The sequence below is a fragment of the Cornus florida genome, unplaced genomic scaffold, assembly GCF_030987335.1.
Source record: "Cornus florida cultivar Cherokee Brave unplaced genomic scaffold, ASM3098733v1 CherokeeBrave_3.0.0_Hap2_Chr06, whole genome shotgun sequence".
Classification (NCBI taxonomy): Eukaryota; Viridiplantae; Streptophyta; class Magnoliopsida; order Cornales; family Cornaceae; genus Cornus; species Cornus florida.
Window position 1 is genome coordinate 60,218,150 of NW_026775576.1, and position 23,559 is coordinate 60,241,708.

The following is a 23,559-nucleotide window of genomic DNA, read 5'->3' on the forward strand; positions in this document are numbered from 1 at the left end:
ATTATATCCCTTGTTTAATTTTTATTTTCCTAATTTTATTACAAATACATAAATTATTAATAGTGTATTAATGAGCTAGTTTACATAAAAACAAATAAAAAAGTTAAAGATTATTTTCTACATGGCATTTAATATTTAACAACAATTTTAATTTATAGACAATTGTTTTTGAATATATTAAAATATATGGGCTAACTGCATTTGGACGTACTTAATTATTATGCGGATCTTAACATTTTTAATGGTCAATTTAATGCAAACATCATAATTAATAGACTTTATATATTGAATTGAATTTTTATTTTTATTTAAAAAAAAATCTTAAATAATACATAATAGGAGAGACTATATAAAACATAAATACAATACTTAAATTAAAAATTAAAATATTTTTAAATACGTAATATATACTAGATTATATAAAAATATTAACAACATGTCATTTTTGTTGTTGAATTTTAAATGTTACTCACAAGCGCACTAGTCTACTGGAATAACCCAATGGAATGCTTTGATTAAAAACTAATGTGAATCCAAGTTATTTTTTTAAATCTAATCTAGTTAACAAAAGTTTGTTGGTTAAGAAACTAAACTAAAAATGCAAATAAAATAAAGATTTAACAAATAAAAAAAATATCTAAGGCATCGATTTCACTGCCATTAAATTCATAATCTTCGAAATATTCATTCATTAATTCTCAATTTTGAAATAACAATCTACAAATCAATCGGACAGCTTCCTCAAAATTTAGTAATAAAACACAACTAAAATATTTAATAAAAGATAAACCTTTTCTTTTCCCTCCACTCATTTTTGGCTTTCTTGTTGGTTACTCCCAAACTCCTACGTCACCTCTTTTATTCATTTAATTTTCTTTTGTTTTTTTCTTTTATTTCTCTCCACTCATTTCTTCTTTCTTTCATCAGTAGTCTTCCACATATATATACATGATATACTTGTAACTTGCATCATTGCTCACATAATCAATGACATCCCTTGGAGTGGAGAGCAAGTTTGTTATCTTGGCTTACATTAGAAGCTCATCCTTGAGCCTATACATGTCTATAATCCTTGTAGTCCGAAATAGAAAGAAAAGGAAGCATCAATGTATAAGATTATATTACTTTATTTTACCTCTATTTTTCTCTCTATTTATATATTCTATTACACTGTCTATAATATATAAAATTATAATACGTTATCAGCACGAGTTCTAACTATCTGAGACCTGATCAAGAAGCTCTCTCTCCCTCTTTCTATCTCAATTATATATCTCTCTTGTGATATTAGTTTTGATAGATTATTGGGTTTGCTTGCTTTATTGAAGAAATAGTATTTCTCACTTTAAAAGGTAAGAAAATCTTAATTATTGATTATTGTTCATGAATTAATTTGTCCACTTAAGTGATATATGTGCTCAAACTATGGTCGATTCTACAGCCTTTATTATTTAATGATCTACTAATTATGGTCGGTTCTACTGCCATTATTATTTAATGATTTACTAACTATGGTCAGTTCTACAGCCTTTATTATTTAATGATCTACTAACTATGGTTGGTTCTACCGCCTTTATTATTTAATGATTCACTAACTATGGTCGGTTTTACGGCCTTTATTATTTAATAATTTATGGCTAGTTTTACCACTTTTAATGTTTAATAATTCACTATGGTTAGTTTTACCGCCTTTGTTATTTAATTATACTAGAATTTTAGTAGTTCTTGTTATGTTATTGTTTCACTTAATGCTATTTTATTATTAAGATATATGTTTATTTTAATATTATGCTAAATTGTATTCTTTTATTGTTGTTATAGTTATTCTGAAAATGTCAAACTTGACAAAGCCGGAATTCGTGGCCTTGGACATTTTTGGCAAAAATTATTTATCTTGGATTCTGGACGCTCAGATCCATTTAGATGCCATGGGTCTTGGAAACACAATTAAAGAAGAAAATGATGCATCATTACAAGATAAAGCGAAGGCCATGATTTTCCTTCGTCGCCATATTAGCGAGGAGCTAAAAACGGAATACGTCACTGAAAGAGATCCATTGAGTTTGTGGAAAAATTTGAAAGAAAGATATGATTATCAAAAAACAATTATCCTTTTAAAAGCTCGGGATGATTGGCAGCAACTGCGGTTGCAAGATTTTAAAACTGTGGCTGAATACAACTCTGCCCTATTTAAAATCAGCTCTACATTGAAATTGTGTGGTGATATCATCACTGATGAACTTATGTTGGAAAAAACATTCACCACATTTCACGCCTCGAATGTATCCTTACAACAACAATATCGAGAGCGTAAATTTGAAAAATATTCAGAGCTGATATCATGTTTACTTGCGGCCGAGCAAAATAACGAGTTTTTGTTAAGAAACCACCAGTCCCGCCCAACTGGATCGACACCGATCCCTGAAATATATGTTGCCTCCCGTGGACGTGGTAGACATGATCGTGGTGGTAGAAATAGTTATAATAATGAATACAGGAGTGGTCAAAATAACTACCACAATAATGAATACGGTCGTGGTAAAAATAACTACCATAATAATGAATATGGTCGTGATACAAATTACTCTTATTACCGTAGAGGATATCAATCCTCAAACCTTCGCAATCAGAGATCCACACCATATCCCCAAATGAGAGACTATAATGAAATGAAACAAGTAAAAAGGAAGGATATGGCTCAACCTCTCATGGCATTTGATAATACTTGTTATCGGTGTGGAATGACAGGGCATTGGCAAAGTATTTGTCGTACGCCTAAGCATATTGTTGAACTTTACTAGGCCTCCATGAAAGAAAAGGGGAAATAGAAAGAAAAGAATTTCATTGATCATGATGAGCCAGTAGACGTCACAAATCTGAATGTGTCAGATTTTTTTGAGGACCGTGATAGAAAGATTGACCACTTGATTGGTGATGGAAATGTCTACACGAATTAATCCTATTTTCATTTCATGTTCTTTATACTATGTTATCTTTAACAAGTTTTTATTTTCCTTGTATTAAAGTTTTTTTTTCTTTTAGTATTCAAGTTTGTATTAAAGTTTCTTTTGTTATAACTGTTTGTTTTCTAATAAATAAATTTGCATGAATACGAATGGATATGACTGGTTCCAAAATAAATGATGAAGATATATGTCTTGCAGATAGTGGAACGACACACACAATTATTCGAGATTAAAAATATTTTTCTCACCTAACTTTGACAGATGTTAGTGTCAGTATAATATCAGGTCTCACCGACTTGATCGCAGGTTCCGGACGAGCAAACATTATTTTACTACATAAAACAAAATTATAAATTAATGATGACTTATATTTTGCAAGATCTCAAAAAAATTTGTTAAGTTTTAAAGACTTGCGTCGTAATGACTTTGAGAAAAAATGCACAAGAAAAGAACATACTAGAACATTTAGGGAAAAAAAAGAAAAAAAAGAAGAACATACTAGAACCATAGAAAAATGAGTCCCTCTGGCTCTGGTCACTAGTGGAGTCACTAATTTCTTTTTCCTCCCACTTTTCCTTTCTCTTCCCGAGAATATGCACAAGAAAATAACATACTAGAACCCAAAGAAAAATGAGTCCCTCTCGTCACTGGTGGAGTCAATAATTTCCTTTTCCTCCCACTTTTCCTTTCTCTTCCTCCTGAGGAAGCTTTATCACTAAAGTTAGCATACCCTTTCAAGAAGTGGTACTGAAATACCTCTAGAGTATATTTTTCATTTGTTTTTTTTTTTTTTTTTTGGTACATAAATAACATAATTTTTCTTTCAATAGGTATGTGGAATAATTTCTTTAGTAAAGATATATTTTTTGGGATTTTTTTCTAATTCAAAAGAGATAATTTTTTTAGCGGTTAAGTGCATTAATTCCCCTCGACTATGACCGGATTGTAAGAAATCTCCCTAAATTAAAAATACCCCTTGAACTATAAAAATGTTGCATTTCAGTACAATCCGTCAACCATTCGTTAACAAAAAAATAAAATTAGTAATTTGTGAGGCTTTCACCCTGAGGATTACATAATTAGTAATCCACTGTCATAAATAAAACAAGCATAAATGAGAATTGAGAAGCAATATAACAAATGAACTGGTGCCCAATCAAATTAAAAAGATAATTGATTCAAGCTGAATAATCATTAAGATTTATTGTTGAACATAAATAGTAATTCTTAAGATTTGTTGTTGAACAAAAATTGTAGATTTCAACATGGATATATAGTGTACATGTATCTATAATAATGGTTTTAACTGTCAAGGGTATTTTAGGCATTTTAAAATTGGGCAAGGTCATGTGTGTCACATGTCTTAAGTTATAGTTAAATTTTAGACAGCAATCTAACGGTTTGCAACAATTAGAAAGTTTAAGAGGTTAAGTGTTAGTTGAGGGGGTGTTTTAAAAAAGAAAAGAAAGTTAAGGGAGATTTAATGCAATTAACTTTTTTTTTAATGGTTGTTTATTTATTTTTATTTATTTATTTATTTTTGATAAAGTCAAAAAAGACAACTTATCCAACTTTTTTTTAGTCTCGTCCAAAGAGATTTAAAACATTAAAAATTAGAGATAAATAGAGAAAATGTGAAAGGATAATTGCATAATTTAAAAAATAATAATTATTTATTTGTAAAGTTAGAATTATAATTGTCATTTCTTTTAATATTGAAATGCAAACATAAAAAAAAGTAAAGTGTGATTATCCTCTCATAAAGTAAGGATCAAATTTTATAGTCTCATACATGATTTTGAATTGAAAAAACCAAAAAAGAAAAAACAAAAAAAAAAAATATTGATTTTAAATTTGTTTTGAGAAATTGAAAACACACCGAACAGTAATTCAACTTCATTTGAAAAGTTGAATTAAAATTTTGCCGATTTCAAGAACTTTAAAATAACTGTTTGGATACACAGTTTGTCATATTGTGATACCCCATTTCATGGCTTCATAAGTGGAAAGGACACAGACTTCACAATTTTAGCGGGACCACAATTTATTTTCTACTCAAACTTGCCACCAAGGAATGGACTTTGAGAAAAAAAAAAAAAATGCGCCAAAGAAAAGAGCATACTAGAACCAAACAAAAAGGATCTCGAGGTACACTCGTGGGGTCCACTAATCTCTTTTTCCTTCCACTTTTCTTACGTCCAACAAGTGGAAGTAGTGGAAGTGGAAGAGGAAGATAATTATTGTAGTAGTAATAATAAATAAATAAATTTCTTGCCTTGAAAAAAAATAATAATAAAAAAAATAAACCTTCAACTTTCACAAATTTGTAAAAAGTTAATTCTGAATTTTTGAATTTTGCACAAATTTTTTTAAAGTTATCCTGAGCTTATAATTTTGCAATTTTTTTTTTTCTAAACTATTAAAAAAAGGATAATACTTAACTACTCACCGATGAGTAGTTTTACCCTACTCACTCTTTGTGTGTTCCAATAATAATTTACCACATCAATTTTAATAAAAAAATAACCCACATTTGTTCAATAGTTGATCCGAAAAAATATAGGAGGATGTGAATTATTTTATTATTAAAATTGATGTAGTAAATTGTTATTGAAACACACAAGTGGTGAGTAGGGTGAAACTACTCATTATCCTTAAAAAAAATACGTAGATACTCTTTGCGTTTGCATACCATCATAATAGTGAAGGTGATAGGTAATGTAAAACCTGATAAATACTGTATACTAAAGTTCAATTTTGCGGATCTAACTTATTATATTACCTAGTGCGAGAATATTTATTCACTCTGATCATGTGTTGTTTTTTATATTATAGTAAAATCCTTGCAACTTTTGAACGTAGTCCTAGTTTTGGATATATAAAGTAAAAATTTGAATATTCTTGTTGTGTGTGATTGATACGTGTTTATTTATTTTCTGCTTAATTTCACATAAAATTGACATTTTTTAAATCTAAACTATATAATAGTCTTCTTCATTAATTAAAATAGGGTTTGATCATTTTAAAATCTATAAATTGACCTGCAATATAATTGGGTTATCTATATTTCCTATTATATATATATATATCTCTTTTTTTCTCTAATTTTATAACTAGTGTATTTTTGTTTTTCATGCCTTGAGAGGTATATAAAATGGTTAATTAGATGTATATTAACGACAATTTAATATATTGGGGTAAATTGCAACTTTCAAATATTTAAGGGGATTACTTATATCACCAGAAAAGTATTTGCAAAATGGTGAAAATTGAGATTTTTTTTTTTTTTTTTTTTTTTTTTTTTTTTTTTTTTTTTTTTGCGGTTAACCCTAATATTAAGTGAAAAAATAACTGTATTTTGTTGGAGAATTAATATAACTGTGTTTTTAGTTTGAAAATTCATTTTTATCTATGTTGCTTGCCATAAAAAAAAAGTACTTATTCGGTCGTATTTAAATTTGATACTTTATGAAATTCGATTATAGGTTGAGAAGAAATTATTAAAAAGGGGTACATTTACGAGAAGAGGTTAAAATATACTGTATTCCAACACTATATATATTGATAAATTATAGTCAGCAATTATTTGACAGCTTTAAGAAAAATAAGTTTCACTAATTGTTTTCAGAAAAGAGCGTCCTCTCATATCAAGATGCAACAAAATCAATTGTCTTTCAAAATACAAACAACCAATAAAATTTACGATTATCTCTCTTTTGTTGGAGATAGAAAAAATATGCAAAAGATTGGGAAAAAAAAAAAATGGCAGAATGATATGAAGAAATGTATAAAAAGGGTTGGTATTTCAGTATAAATATAATAATATCTCTTGTATTTACATGTCTTTTATAATATTTAATTTAAAAATAAAAGACAATAAACGTGAGCGGCGATCAGGTCAAACGCTTATATTGTCATTATGTAACGACAATCATCTTATTTTTTTAAAAAAAATTACTATTAAATTTAAAATAACACGTCATAGAAGGAGGAATTAGGTCCAACATTTATATTATCATTATGTATCGAACATTTATGCTATTTCTCAAATAACGGATTTTATGATTACACAAAAATTGGGCAGTATTTTTTAAAACGTTTTTTTCTCAAAAAAAATAAATTGAACTCAAAACTAATTACTTTTATTGTTTTTACTTACCGACCAAACAGAACTCATGGAAATTGATTTCCATTGACTATAAAATTTTGCGGAATCACCACCATGCTATTTTCCTTTGAAATTTTGTGAGGTTTCGTTTGGATACATAGGAGAGAAAAGAAATGAAATAATTATAAGAGAAGAGAAAATAAAAGAAAAGAAAGGAAATGATAGATAGGAAAAAAAAGAAAGGAATGAATAATATTCTTGTTTGGATAACACAGAGGGGAAAAAAAAAAAATAATAATTAAAATTATTATTTTACCCTTTTTGTGGGGGTTAGAAGGGCAAATCATTTCAGCCACCCCAAATGCCTCCATCTATGCTCTCGTTACTCTCTCTCTCTCTCTCTCTCTCTCTGTGCAACTGCTAACTTGTATGTAATGGGTTTTGTTTTAATTTTTTTTTTATTTTCTAAATCAACTAACCATGGCCACCAGAATATATATATATATATATATATACAGGGCAAATCATTTTATCCTCACGAATCGCCTCCATCTCTATTCTCGTTCTCAACTCTGAAATTGCCCTCTCTCTCTCTCTGTGCAATTGCAAACTACAAAATCTACAAGAATCTGAAGTTCAAAACCCATATATTTCAGTATGTGTATCTCTCAAATTAGAGTATGTACATATATATATATATATATATATATATATATATATATATATGGATCTTTTTCCTTGGTTTTTGATTCTATATGGGTATTTTTAATTGTGTTGTTCCTAGGTTTTGAGATTTTTAATGGGATTTAGAATTTCTTGTTCGCAAATAAGAAGAAGCATTCGCTGCTTAAGGCGATCGATTTTGGGTTGCCTGTGTTTTTTAAGCCCAGTATGTCGGTGAATTTTTTATTCCTGTTGATGGGTTTGTTGAAATCATTTCAGCTTCCATCTCTCTCTCGTTCTCAACTCTGAACTTGCCCTCTCTCTCTATCTCTCTCTCTCTCTGCAACTGCAAACTGAAAATATTCCAGGCTAATTTTGTCTTTCTCATAAATTATACTGAAATTGTTTCCTTTTACCTCAAATCTTCTCAAAATTAGAAAGTTTTGGTTTTACTGTATTGGAGGGATAGGCTATCCCTTCAAATCTTTCCCAATCATTTATTTTCTCTTCTATTCCCTCTATTCAAACACACCCATTCCTATCCTTCCCTTTTTTTTCTCTCCAAATTCCTCAATCCAAACGAGGCCTGAAGGAATTGGCTTTGAGAGGAAATGCACAAGCAAAGAACATTCTAGAACCAAAGAAAAATGAGTCCCTTTGGTCACACTGGTGGAGTCAATAATTTCCTTTTCCTCCCACTTTTCCTTTCTCTTCCTCTTCCTCTTCCTCCTGAATAAGCAGGATTATATCCCTTATTTAATTTTATATTTTGCTAACTTTATTTAAAATACATATATTATTAAAAACTTGAGGATTATTTATTGTCTCACTCATACATTAATTAACATAAATTGATTACATAATTAATTAATGGTAACAATTTACAAATTCTTACTATAATAAATTAAAAAATTATTCTCTAAAATATAATTAGCAAAAATATAAAATTATCAAGGGGGAAAATTGACTATAAAATTGACAAAATGTAAAAAAGATGAAGAACTAACCTCCCAGAAGGTGAGTCACGAAAATTGTATTTCTTTAAAGAAGAGTATCCTTCCTCCAACATCATCACTTGTCTTTTTCAAATACAAACAACCAATGGTACTCATATAGATCTATCAATGGATCGGATTCTAATCCAAATTTGATCCGATTAATCCGATATGAATTGAACAAAAAATTTAATAATTTAAGTACGATATGAATTTGTTAACTCATTAGCTTAACAAATCGATCGGATATGAATTATGCTGATTCGATTTGAATAAAATTATATATATATATAATAATAATAATATTTTATATTATATATATATATATATATATATATATATACCCCTTTCAAATTTGTATTAGAGCTAATTAAAAAAAAAAATTCATAATGTTATATGGACATAGTGTAATGTTCTTACCCTTATAGGCACATACTAACAAATCCCCTGATATTCATATTAATAATATTATAATTTTTATTCATTAACAAAGAGTAAATGATCTATTTTTCTTTTCTTTACTTTTCATATTTTATTTATCTTTTGTTTTCTATCATTTTTTTTCTTCTAATTATTGTTGTTTATTCTCTTTTGACATTATTATTTTTTAATATTAAAAAACTATACCTTTATCGGATCGAATATCCGTTTATTAACAAACTGGATATTGATTCACCCGCAAAAAATTCGTCGAATTATCAGATCGGATCATACTGAGTAAAATGCTTATTGAATTCGGATTGAATCATGCCCGATCTGGTCCAAATCCGATCTGTTGACAACTCACAACTCTCTTTTTCATTTTTTCTCATAAATAAACGACATAATTTTTCTTTAAAACATTCAAATGCGCTACACAGCTAAATTTAAAAAGTACTTAACACTTTACATTTGATTAGTAATTATATTATTTTCTATTAGTGAAATAAGTGGTGTATAAAAGTATAAAGACAGTTCTAATGTTTATCCATTTTTTATTTTATATGTTGTTAGTTTTATTAAAAATACATTTACAACTAATATTTTTATGTGCTGATGAGATATTATTTACATAAAAAAAAAATACGAAAATATAAAGATTATTTTTATATGGGACATTTATTATCTCACAAGATTTTTAATCTATAGATCTGTCTAGGTATATATGAATATATAGCAGATGACTTCTTTGAACAATCATGGCTATTATGCCAATCTTATACTGTAGTAAAATTAGTTAATGAGATTGAAATTTTTTTTACACTCAATTTAATGTATCTAAAGAAAAGTTATAATTTAAATTAACGATTGTATTATTTTTAATCTTTATAATGAGATGACTATGGAGAAAATGAGAAGGAGCAATTGTTTTTTATTTTATTGTTTCCGGCAAAGTGCCGTTTGATAATTTAATCGAGCCTTCATTTTAAATGAATTAAGCATTTTTTCAATAAAGTGTGTTTGGTAACGTAATTTGAATATTTTGTAAGTTTCACTTAATATGAAGTAAATTTGTAAATGATGGAAATTTCACTTATCACGGCTGAACTTTGAAAATTCAAAAGAATATTTATTTTTTAATTTTCATTTAAAAATTTCCGTACATAATTTTTAATTTTATCAAACAACAATTGACTCCCACATTATCAATTGATTTGTGGGAGAAATGAATTGATTCTGTAAATTTGTATTGTGTTACTAAATGAAAAATTGAAGGCCCAAAGGCCAAACTTAAAGGGCCATCATAGCCCGGAAAGGCCTATAGCCATACAAAAGAAGTCCAATAGCTTTACAGAAAAGAGGCCCACAAATTTGCAACCTAAGAAGTCAATATTTAAAGTCTACTAAAACAATTAATCAAGAGCTTGTCTTTGTTATGTCTCGAAGAAAATTAATTATAAGAAAATTTATCCTTGTATGGGATTACATGTTACGGATTATAAGCTTTTATTTGACAATATACGTTTTTCTTCATATTTAATTGATTTAAAGATGATAAAAATAAAAAAACCAACCATTCACTTTAGGTAAACATTTTACTCTTATAGAGACCTGAACTGAGAACCATTCACTTTGAGAGGTAGATGGGGTAACACTAAATTATTGAGTAAAACATTTAGTGATATATTTAACAATGTTGCAATATTTTTAAAACATGAAACTAGTTGAGAATAATTGTGTTTGTGGGGAGCTGTTACTGGCGCTCTCAAATTTTTTCGAAAAATGATTCTTACACCGAATAATTGTAGTAAATTGCTAGACTTACTCTTTTAATTAGTCAATTATGCAACAAATAAGAAAATGCAACCTTCCATTTAATTATATTTAATATAAATAGTCAATTAAATATTATTCGGTTAGGCAATACAATTGTTCGGTGTGGCTCATTTTCTCTTCTTGGACTCCATCTATTTATTTTATAAATTAAACTGACAACTTTACCCTCTCACCTTATCTTTTCTATCTAAAAACTGAACTCTCTCTCTCTCTCTCTCTATATATATATATATATATATTTATATTTATATATCTAAAATGCTTGACATAGACCCACAGATTGAGATTTAATTTGTAGTAATCATAAACAAAATAGATAGGGAGAACACAATGGAGACGAAGGTCAGTCTCAGTTTTGCCCTAACCATTTTTTCCCTTCTTTATAAAAGTATTGAAGTTTAAAAAGATAAATAAAAAGTAAGGATGGTGATTGCTGCAACTTCTGGATATTTTCCTATGATGAGGATGGGTTAGAAATTTTCTTTTACTTCCTAATTATGCAAAATTGAATGTTTTTCATAAATTTCCAATGGGAATGTAAAATTTTCTAAAGTTCTTTTGTGTTGGACTTTGAAAACACCATTTGTCCTAGGGCATTCCCTTCGAAGTTTCCGACTTAGTCCTCATCATAAGGAAAATATCCAGAAGTTACTCCGACGAGTCCTCATGCATTCCCTTCAAAGTTTTCCGACTTAGTCACCACCTAACACCGCCAACCCTATTAGAGAATATTATATATTAGGGTTAGGGTAACATAACAATAAATATAGATTCTTCAAATCAAGAGACAAAAGAAGAAAAATTACTTAAAATAATATGTCAATCATTGAGTCATTTAATAAAGATAAATAGTTAACAAAAATTTTAAAAAGGAAAGAAAAATGAGAAAATTTGAAAGAAAAAAATTTGAACTTTGATTCAAAAAGATTTTTTTTTTTTTTTTTTTTAACGAAATTAAACGAATTTAAAGAGTAACAAAGAGAAGAAATACAAAATTTAAGAGATAATTTTAAAAAATAAAAATTTTAAGGGAGGCATTATATGAATTTTTTACATACATATATATATATATATATATATATATATAAATACATAAATTTAATATATGTATTATAGTAAGAGGGCCATGTGCGCTCTGGGCATTCACTAGCTCTGCCCATGGGGTTAACCGTTTTCGCTTACCCTTGTTATCATGCATGGCATTACATATAGGCTATATATATATATATATATATAAATACATAAATTTAATATATGTATTATAGTAAGAGGGCCATGTGCCCTCTGGGCATTCACTAGCTCTGCCCATGGGGTTAACCGTTTTCGCTTACCCTTGTTATCATGCATGGCATTACATATAGGCTATATAGCGGTTTACTTGTTCTCCACACATAACCTTATATAAACCTCATAATACTCTTATATTCACATATTATCTTAATACAATACAGAGTTCTACTAAATAAAAATGCCACTGTCCAACAATGCTTACTGAATAACAAGGACATGAAATGGTCCATTGTATATAGTTACAAATTATCAAAATTAATAAATATGAAGAAGTTTGCTTTGAACTTCACAGTTCATAAAATATAAAAATAATACTTACTCTATCCCAAAAAGGATGTCACTTTTTGGGAACCGTAACTCCTTTTTGGGATGGAAGTAATTGTGTTTTTCTTTTGGCACGAGGGAAAAGAAATAGCATTACAATCAATATTATTAATTTCCCAAATCCTCTGCATAAAAGCAGTAATATCATCAAATAATTACAGCTAAACCATCAGATGGCACCGGACAGTCCCCTTTCACTACCACTTTGGAATATTCCATTGATTCAAGAATTTCAATTCTAGTTATGATACAGCTATCGAATTTCGAGGACGGAGTGCAGATATGAATTCTACTACATGACAATACCCTACCATCATGTGGTAAGACTCACATCCCATTCACACAAACTCTATTTGACATCCTCCGAATTTCGAGGATGTATATTCTCTCAATCCTTCCCTTAGCATCAAAGCATCCCGAATAACAACACTATTATCAAGATGGAAGAAAAAAGTGGCTACTCTCAAAAGCCCTACACAGACTCCCATGTTCCATATAGCATTGTAAGAGGCATCAAAATTAAGCTTGTAGCAACCCACTTCTGGAACGAACCACTGAGTAGGATAGGCACAGAAGGCTGAACTCAGGCATTTTGAATCTTTGGTCTTTTACCATTTGAGTCCCAGAATTCATTATAACCCAAGAGCACCTTGTCCAAAACAGCCATAGGATTTACACTTTCTACCGTTAAATTGGCACGCTGAAAAGATGTTCTGAATTCATCCTCACTCCATATATTAAACAAATGAGACCATACCAGTTGCCGAGAGACGAACATTCCAGCCCCGAAATCAAGTCTCGAGAGCAACACAACTGTAGCACGACAACTGACCAGTGGACGACTCCTTTTCACCAGACTATACAAAAAAGAACAATCCACAATACCCCGCTTTGAATTAACCAGAACCGGAGTTCTTTCATGGCAACATTGCCCAATTAAGAAGAGACAACTTTCCAGCAGGCTTTAATTCTCCGAATATGACCACATCAGGAACTAAATTTCTGGCTATGGCTGCAGCTGCACTCTTCTCTAATCTGTTTGTCTGCCCTTAACAAGTTGACAACAACTTTATATGCGGTCTTAACAGAAAATCAACATCTCTCTTGTTAAAAGAGCATTTAACCAGATCATAGCCAAAAAGGAATTAAGAGAAAAAGATTACCAACATAGCATTTTCCAATGAGTTACCCACCAACATCACTATTGAAGGATTCCCTTTACTCAAATCTCTTGCAAATGTTGTCCAATGATCTGTCAACCATCCCATCTGCCACTAATATAAAACATTCAAGATCATACAAATGCTAACTTAAAACACACAACTTGTGCCTTAAAAGGCTTCACATAATTATGCGCAATACATGCTTTTTCCTTCATCGATTCAAAACGGCCTCCAAAGCCAACTTTATTGCTGTCTTCTTGTCTGTGTACTGGAAGGATGTGTATGGTATTTATGTGCCAGACATGCTTTCCTTCAATGACTTCAAAACCGCTTTGGAAGCCAGTTTTTTTGCCATCTTCTTGTTCGCTGCGGTGCTTGAATGGTTGTGTGTGATTCCATTTGCTTCAACCTCAATTGTGACACAAGTTGTACCATTTTCCCTAGAGAGAAAAGTCATTTTCTTATTTAAACAAAGATCATTTAGTTCCTTCACAGGATTGAGCGGCACAGTCTCAGGGGTAATTAGGGGCTCCAGAAGAGGTCTTATGCTCTGAAAGACAATCTCCTTATTGTATCCAGAATCGATAAGAATTGCCCCTGCTACAGATTCTATTATATCTCCAAGTACCTGAATCCATTCCAGGATTGAAAAAAAAATATATATATATTGTTCAAACAAAAACATGCCAGCTTAAGAAAAATGATGGATCATCAAACTTCAGTTGAAACAAAGTAGTGAAATTATGCCAAAAAGTAAAAATGTAGTTCAAATTTGACTAAGGAATGCATATCAAAGCCTTTAAAAAATTCTTTCACCATCATCCACTAACTTATGCTTCAAAGTCAAACAACTATTGACAAGGTATACTGCGAAAATCAACCAAATAAAAAGCATATTGGGTTTCACATTGGTCTCTTTCCCCACTTCAATTTTATTTATTTACTAGTTTATTTTGCCATATTCATGAAAGTAGTTACTTCAGCTACAAATATTAGCTAAAATATATTGTATAAAAGACATCTCGAAATATCATTTGTGTACATGGAGGAGAAGATTAGTTATGTTAAGAATCAATTTGAGTTTGTTGTACATTCTAGACAAAAAAATGGTGGATGGATGTAAGATATAGTGTCTTTCTTGCAAATGAGCTAATCCCGGGAATGGGTTCACACTTGGGACTGCTAATTTCTTATATAATAGCCATAAAGTTCCTTGTGATGCATAATAATGAAGAACATAATTTAGCAAAGAGAGATTGATCTGTCTGAAGAAAGATCCAAGCCTATTCGAGAATTACCAATGGGCCATTAGCCCAATGGTATAACCTCTCCTCCCTCAAAGGGGAGGTGGGGTTTGAGCCACATAGTGAACAATTTGTGAATTTTTTTTTTTTTTTTTTTGTTAAGCCCATCTTTTCTATTTCAACCTAATTTTAATCCATGTTACATCCAACTTTGGGATACAAGTGAGTGTTCCATACATATTACATTCCAACTTGGTCTCAAAGAGTTTCTCTCATTCTCTTCAACCCTTCTTCACTCTCTCTCTCTCTCTCTCTCTCTCTATATATATATATATGTCTCAACCCTAGTTTCATACATCTTACATTCCAGCTTCTTCACTTCATAAAAATTCTTGAAATAGAAGCCACAGCGAAGAGAAGAGATTGCTTGCAGGTCATATCTTTCAAACTAAAATGCAATAACCTTAAATGGTAGTCTCAACTCGTTTTCCTATGACTGATATCAATCAATATCAAATCCAGGCGTATTAATGGAGGAAACAAGCAAAAAGATAAATAAATTTTGGGCATGAATTCATCTTCAAGAAGAAGAAAGGCAAGGATGTCATCCTTTTTAGAATAAAAATCTAATAGGTTTCAATATTATGTTTTTTGTGGATGCCGCTCGGCAGGTGTCTGTCAAAGTTTTAGTAGCAAGACTGTGAGCTAGCTGTACTCCAACACAACTCTGGTCTTTTTGACTGCATTCTTAAGCTAATAATTTAAAAACCGTATTACTAATCCAATTAAGACTTGTTTGTGGTTAAATGCTGCAACGATGGCAAAAAAGAAAAGGATAGAAGGGAAGCAGTTAATATGTTTTGATAAGAAAGAAAGGAAAGCAATTAATATGGAAGACTAACCTTGGGGAAAGTTGTCTCCTGTTGCCATCCAGAAGTTGATTCCAAGGACAACTGCTCAAAATTGTTCACAGTGCTGATTATACGCTTATGAACATCTTGCGAGTCATGGAGAATGTGTATGTGCAATCCAGCCTTAACTGAAGATAGGGCATAACATTCATTGTTCACAGAAGCTGACCTTAGGTCAGTTATCAGTCCGGGAGATAGTTCGGGATATTCATGGCACAGATGCATTGTTATGAGATAATCTAACACAGAGTCCCCAAGAAATTCTAACCGCTGTGCCACCAACAAAACAAGAATTATACTCTCAACAGAAATGGATGTATATATAGTAGTTTTAAAGCTGAAGTTAAAAGTTAACTTTAAAATGTGTATCTTCAGTGTCATGGAAAAATCAGAATGTAGTTTGATACAAAAGTAAAAACTATTTATCTTTCACATTTTTAGTGCTGTTTGAGAGATCAATCTTGGCAACACAACTTTAATACTTGATAAAAAATCACCCAATCCTAGGGAACTGATCCTCAATGTGGAAGCTAAATTCTGATACCGCAAGGAAGCAAGTTGGAATTGATAATACCATTGGAAATAAAAACTCACTACTTTTCATTAACCATACAAAAGATCCTCATCTTAAATCTATCACCATTTGAGATCATTGCAAACATAAAAATTTCAAGACCATTGTTAAAGAGAATACGACGAAATGAGAGACTAATTAAAGAGAATACGACGAAATGAGTGACTAATGAAGGTAATTAAAATTAAAATCCTGAAAGTTAAAAGTAAAGGCCTGCTTCTTGTTTCCCTTAACAGAAGCACTGCTGAAATTTACCTCAAAAATGTTGATACGAAAATTACCTTATAGCATCTAGGAATCTCAGGTCGAATGCAAGAACCATGGGTTAACGCTTCTACCAGCAGAGACGGGTCTCGAAATGAATAGTTCAATAAGGATTCTAAATCTCTGATATTAACAAGCTTCTCTGGTTGCACAGGGAAGTCCCTCTGATAAGGTACATTGACAAAATCCACCTTTATACCAAGCCAATCCATTAATGATAGAGCTGCTAGTTCACCTCCTGTAATGAGGTATGCACCAATTAATGCCTCCACAACATCGGCAACCCTCTTACTCTTCACCTTCCTTATTCCCCTATTATAGACTTTTCTCTTGGTAGAAACCAATTCTTCGTCCAATGCATAATATCTGGATCGATCACCAGGAATGATCCACATTTTAGGATCAAAAAGTTCATTACGAATAAAGCCCTACAATTTGAAAAGAATAATATAAATTTCAAATTTTGCGTACAAGTCGCAGAAAATATATAGCATAAACATTTCTTTTTGATAAGTTAATATATAATATTAACATGATAAAGCAATACAAATAATTTTTTTTATGCAAGCAAGAAATTTTAGAGAAAAAAAAAAAAAAAAATTGATGGCTATGATTCCAATCAGAGGCGGAACCAGGCCCCCCAAAATTTTATTATACCCTCAAAAGATAATTATTTCAAAAATAAATGTAACTTTGTAGTCTTAAAATTCATTGAAAATTTCAATTGCCCCCTGATTCCAATCTGTAGCTGGTATAGTATAAAGAATTAATTGAGCCAGAAAACAAATCAAGTTGAGGACAAACTTCATAAGATAAATCAATTTACAATGCTAAGGGATCTTGATCAACAGTCTCTTGTCTCTTGAGCGCGGATACTTGAATTTGGGAATAATAGACCCAAAGTTGATATTAGCATATCATAAGTACTCGTATCCCTGCCCTCCCAATTCTCCTTTGTTTTTTGAAAGATTAGTTTCTTCATGTAGACTCAAAATTATAAACAAAAGATTAAGGCTCTTGATATTACAATTTTCCTTTCTTTTAACCTTCCAAATTATAAACAAAAGACATCATAATCATTCAATACATAATAGTTTCCATTACTCGCCAACAATAGAATACAACAATCATGAACATGACAGCAGTAAAAACACTAGTCCTTCATTTAACACTTCCATGTGTAGATGTAGCTTTACAAAAGGACTAAATAAACATTGTTAAACAACTCCAAGCGATCAAATTTCCAATCAAAATAGAAGCTTCTTATCTTCCTAGGTTGGTTAAAATACTATACTGACAGAAGAGGAGGTGGGGGAAGAAGATATCTTCATAAATTACCAGTATCAAATACATATAGAAAGGATAAGTTAAATGGAAGTCAGCTAAAAACTAACTTTATATTTGATCCATAAAAATGTGTCAAAAAGCCCAAAAACAAACTAGTCCATTTAAAGAGGGATATCAAGCATAAAGGATTAAGTATGCAAATGCATATTTATATCAAGTATAAAGGATCGGTACACAAATTCAAGATGATAAGCAAGATAAAACATTAAAGTAATATGACAAGTAAAAGATTACCGGAAGTTTGCAGTCACATCCTAGCTTGCAAAGCGCAGGATTAGAAATTATTTTTTCTTTTCTTGCAGTAAGAAGGCTCTCATGATGATTTTGATAGGTTTTGAATAGCTGTTGACAAGCAGCATATTTGAGGAAAGAGTCCCCAATGGTCGCCAGTGATTTACAATGAAAATTCTCTTGACATTCCTTTGTCGTAATTGCTTCCAATACCTACCATAGATGGATTGTTTAGCACAAGTTCAAAGCAAAAGTTAGAAAAATAACGTATCTAAGTGAAAAAATTGGCTACAACATCATTGCAAAACAGAAAGCAACAAAGATACACTAAAAAGGTTACATGTATAAGAATCTTACAATTAGCATGATTTTATTACCACGCAGGCAAGAATTTGTTCAACCATTAACAGATCCATGCTTTGCCAAATATTACGTAAATTATTTAATACAATATGTAAACCAGGGTACATCAAGTACCCATTTTTTTAGTTAACGATACCTAATCAAATTAGAGTATCAAACCACTGAAAAAACAAATTGTCATCGTTATGGGTGAAATGAAACTAGGGACAATGTCCTAGTTAAACAAATGGATGGTGTGAAATTGTGAATGGTATTTCACTTTTAACTTTAGTTTACACTGTCGTGTTACAATGGTTTGCAACTGTAAAGAAGTTCCACCTTTGAACATTAAAAACAACATGGTAAATGAGGTAGCAGAAGGGAATGTGGTTATTATTAAATGTTAATACTTTCTGGAAGAACTAATGCTTTATCTTTTTCGTTAGCTAAGCATGGATTATTTGTCATACCACCCAATAAATCCACAAAATAACAATTGCTCAATCAGTATTTATGTGGTACAATGAAATTATTAAAAGGATATAGAAAACGAAATTAGACAATTAAAAATAATTTGCAAATGATTTAGCTACTGAAAATCTGCAATAAAATATTTAAAAAAAGAATTGCCACATATTTCATAAAGGCCGTTGGTGTTACAACTGCTACTATATAAGAGGCGATTATGTGCATTTATCAAATTGAAAATTCTGTATTTGCAACAAGGGAGGAATAATATGTGAAAAAAGACTGAATTCTCTTGAAAGGAGGCATTTGACCAAAATCCCGGAATGACAGCTTAATTAATTTCTTTTTATTATGAATTCCATTTTTTATTGTTAATAATTACTACTTTCAACAGATACAAAAACAACGAATAAGTTCCTCCAGTGCCTTTCTTTCATTATATTGACACCTGACAACAATGTTTCACCTCTGCTTCTAAATGGTTTTATTCATTCTATTCATCAATGACTTCCAAAAACCTTTGCAACCGTATAGAATCCATATCAACTTGCATCCACATAATGTATGCTAGTATTGACAGAGTAATCATACATGCTTGTAATGTAATTTACACAAATGCAACATATATAGAATGAAAGGACAGAAAGAAAGAAAAGTTATCTGGGAATGAACATTTTAACCATATATTATTTATTGCATAAAAGCTCAAAATTTCAATAGGAAACACTTCAAGAGCACAAGTTGACCTGACCATTTTAACACAAGCATTATAGTTTTTTTTTGCATTGTGAGATAAAGCAGGTAAGATACCTTGAAGGTTGGAATAACAACATTTTGCATGCAGTGATCCACAAGCATCTTTTTCAAGTTCAAAGCAATAAGCAGGGACTCGATCCGGTGCATGATAGATGGAACAAATGAGAAAGAATAAAATGTAGCGATTGATATAGGAGACATGAGAACCGAACAAAGTTCAGGAGGCAATTCGACGGACGCATTGCTTGGATCTACAAAGAAGACAAAAAAAAAAATCAACCACAAAATTTACCATTGGTAAACCAGTATAACAGTGAAAAAAACTGGACATGCACATAAAATTTTAGGTAAAATGCAAAAATCTAACATCATGTTGCGAATAGTCCCCGAGGAAATAAAAATCCCAACTATTAAAAGTTCGCAAATCAGCCTGTTGTTAATCTGCCACTAGTGAATACATGAAATTATTCAAATGACCAAATGATACCCTATTGTCAAATGTTGTTGTCCGCTGAACTTTTTGAGATTTGATCCAATCAATTAAATGAGCCATTGACTGTCCTTTTGAAGGATGATCCACTCCACTACTTTCAAATTTTTTCGACGTATATATATGCATATTTGTATATATATATATAGCACCAATTTGGGTGCATTCCTAACATGAATTTTTCTAAGACCTCTGTCTTCTCTTACACATTCTTCACAAACCCTTTCTGCCCAACTCATCTGTGTAGTCATCTTCTCTCTTGCCCCCACAACACCACACTAAAGCCTTTTATAAACCCTTTTACATGCTCAAATGCTCCAAATTCTGTCGCCAATTGTCACTTGCTTTGCAGGGTGAGTTGCAGAAAAGGTTATTAAACCAGGCTTACCCTTATAAATTTAATGCCAGAAATTTAAATCAAGGACCAGTCTTAAAACTAGCACAACCAAATTTAGCATTGCATCCCTTTTACATCCTTTTCTTATATCAAACATGACAAGGGGAAACAAAAACAGAGTATGTGCATGTCCATGTGTGCAAAAACAATAAATGGATGGAAACAAGAGACGCGTAGGAATAAAAATTACAAAGAAGTGAGCAATCAATCCAACCTTTCTCCTTCTGCTGTCTACACTTCCAAAGGCAATTTTGCACTGGAAAAATATGTCTCCCATTAAGCAGCGATTCACTTTCAAAACACAAGTCAATTCCATGCCTGTACTTAGCAATACAGTAACACTATCATTTTAACTTTCATAACATAAATTAAAAAACTCTATTCCATACAATAGTTGATGGAAGTGAAACAAACAAATTCTGCATACCGTGATTTAAAGTGTTTCTTGTAAGTAATAACTTGTCCATTCTTTCGGCTCAGAATTGTGTTCCCATCCAAATTATTTAAAGTACCAGTGATACAGTAAACATGATCATTATGAGGAGTGCATACCAAAGAATTCTCGAGCATGCAGCTGCATACAGAACCATTCTTTGTCTTTACGAGACGAGCATAGCCCTTGGGAAGAGAACAATTTGTGTGACTCTTATCCAGAGCTTGGTGTGGAAATTGCACAGAACTAACACATTTCCAATCAATGAATGGTGGATTGTGATGAGAGCCAGTAAATGGGAGCAGCAGATAGTCACAAAGTGGAAACTCATTCCTCAAATAAGATGCCTCTAACACCCCATTCAATTCCTTCAAATTACCATCAAGAAGAACTCTGAAAATAGCAACTTGAAACTGCTGACATAAAAGAACCTGGAAGATATATAACTTAATGGTCAAGAAACCAAACCTATATTTTCTATTTAAATTAATTATTCCACAATACAACATCAAATGTAATTAAGCATATAAAATCAGATGAATTACCTGTTCAGAATTAAGTTCAACAACTCCAACATATTTCACGTGCACTGTCAAACTACCCCGATCAACTTCCAAGTCAATAGTCATATTTTCATCATCAAGTTCAAGCTCAGTCCTCAGAGCAAACACAATATCATGAAGCGGGACATCATAATCAAAGTTTCGCCTTAGCTGAATTAAATAGCAATGATACAAGTTCATAGAATCATTCACACAATGACTAACCAATTCCGGTGGGAAGTATTTCGCTTGATCATCAGAATAAATTTCATTCCCTATACACCAATATATCATAAATTAGAAAAATAAATAATGGTATCAATATATACAATGATTTAAAAACGATGCATAAATGAAAAGCAAATGCATTTTTTTTTTTTTTTCACGAGATAAGTAGTAATTAGGAAAAGACTTCAAAATGGAGAAAAATATAAATACCCAATTCCTGTTGGGTTCCATTGTTTTCCATTCCAGCAGATTCCATTGCTTTTCTATGAATTTGAAACAGGACGACATGAAATATTCAAAATTTCAAAATAAAAAAAGAAACCCATTTGCACAGATAATAGATAAAATTCAAAAACACAGACACTGGAAAGTTTGGAGCTCACTGACTTGGGAGTTTAGCAGAGAACATATATAATTTTTTTTCAAAATCAATTAAAACCCAATTGCACATACAAGGAAAAAAATTAAAAACATTCGAAAAAGTGTTTAACTCACTGAGTTGAGGTTCTGGGATGGGAAGATTCAAGAAGTACTTTGAATCAATCGGTGGTGAGCTATTAGATATTCTTGCAAGTATCAGTAGCAACTGAGCATCTATCTCCACTAGTTGTTGAGAATATATCTAACACCGTGGAGCATCTCCAATGACAAAAGCTATTTATTTTTAACTGTCAAATCTATATTTTAACGAGTGGTAGAGTGTCAAAATGTTAAATTTTAACAATTTTACTCTAATAGTGTATTTCATATAAAATGCTATTTTTTAATACAACCACCATTCTTTTTTAATTACCATTCCCACCATTCATATTTATATCAGTAATATTAATATTATATACATTCCAAGTCAAGTTATAGACGTCAGAAAGAAACTAAAATTAAACTTAATTAAAAAAATAAAAAAAATCTAAAATATCTGATAAAAAAAGAACCAAATATATATATATGTATAAATTTATATATTTGATTATATTGTTATATAATTTTTTTTATTTAAATTTTATTTTTCTTTTTCAAAAATTCATATATTATATATATATATATATATATATATATATGAGAAAATTCATATATTATTGTGTGTGTGTGTGTTGGGGGGGCGGGGAGTGTTGGTGTCAGAGAGCTGCCAAAAAAATTTGGCAGCTCTTATATTTGAGAGAAATTTTGAGATTTTTAAATTTTGAGAGGCTAAATGAAATGTCATTAGAGTAGCTTTTTTTACCCATCTCTCAAATTATGAGTTTGAGAGCTTAAAATGAAAGAACATTGGAGATGCTTAGAGTATTGTGGGTAAAGTGGCAAAAAAATAAATAAATAAATAAAAAACAACCTCAATTATGTTTGAATTTGCAAATAACCTCTTTTGAATTATATTTTGTGCATAATATTTCTTAAACTATCATATTATCCCAATGTCAATACTATATTTTATTTAATGACCATAATATTCTTTCTTATTGAATTACATTTAGTTCAGTTTGGTAGAATGAAAATGAATAGAAAAGAAAAGAATGGTAATGGAAGGAAATTAAAAAAATGTGTTTAATAAGAAATGTCGGATGGAAAG

The 23,559-nt window shown here is 30.7% G+C and overlaps 2 protein-coding genes across 2 annotated transcripts; one reads left to right on the top strand and one right to left on the bottom strand.

The window, feature by feature from the left end:
- Nucleotides 1-857: 857 nt before the first annotated feature.
- Nucleotides 858-3,155, top strand: LOC132314881 (uncharacterized). Its single transcript, XM_059813659.1, has 2 exons — nt 858-1,352; nt 1,822-3,155. Exon 2 carries the CDS (start codon nt 1,833-1,835, stop codon nt 2,799-2,801), a length of 969 nt encoding a protein of 322 aa, XP_059669642.1. The 5' UTR covers nt 858-1,352; nt 1,822-1,832; the 3' UTR covers nt 2,802-3,155.
- A 10,632-nt stretch (nt 3,156-13,787) lies between these two features.
- Nucleotides 13,788-22,594, bottom strand: LOC132311641 (endoribonuclease Dicer homolog 2-like). Its single transcript, XM_059809648.1, has 10 exons — nt 22,488-22,594; nt 22,203-22,255; nt 21,768-22,039; nt 21,217-21,653; nt 21,004-21,107; nt 19,957-20,153; nt 18,340-18,549; nt 16,776-17,186; nt 15,912-16,190; nt 13,788-14,393 (listed from the first exon to the last, which is right to left on the bottom strand). The coding sequence occupies exons 2-10, from the start codon at nt 22,246-22,248 to the stop codon at nt 14,055-14,057; spliced, it is 2,295 nt and encodes a 764-aa protein (XP_059665631.1). The 5' UTR covers nt 22,249-22,255; nt 22,488-22,594; the 3' UTR covers nt 13,788-14,054.
- Between the last annotated feature and the right edge of the window lie 965 nt (nt 22,595-23,559).

Bases quoted from the DNA above. Each gene is read 5' to 3' on its own strand.
- LOC132314881 (XM_059813659.1), top strand. From the start codon at position 1,833: ATGTCAAACTTGACAAAGCCGGAATTCGTGGCCTTGGACATTTTTGGC.
- LOC132311641 (XM_059809648.1), bottom strand. From the start codon at position 22,248: ATGGAATCTGCTGGAATGGAAAACAATGGAACCCAACAGGAATTGG. The intron at 20,154-21,003 runs GTTGGATTGATT...TCTTCTTTGTAG, and splicing joins TAGACAGCAGAAGGAGAAAG to ATCCAAGCAATGCGTCCGTC. The intron at 18,550-19,956 runs GTATCTTACCTG...CATCTATGGTAG, and splicing joins TTGTTATTCCAACCTTCAAG to GTATTGGAAGCAATTACGAC.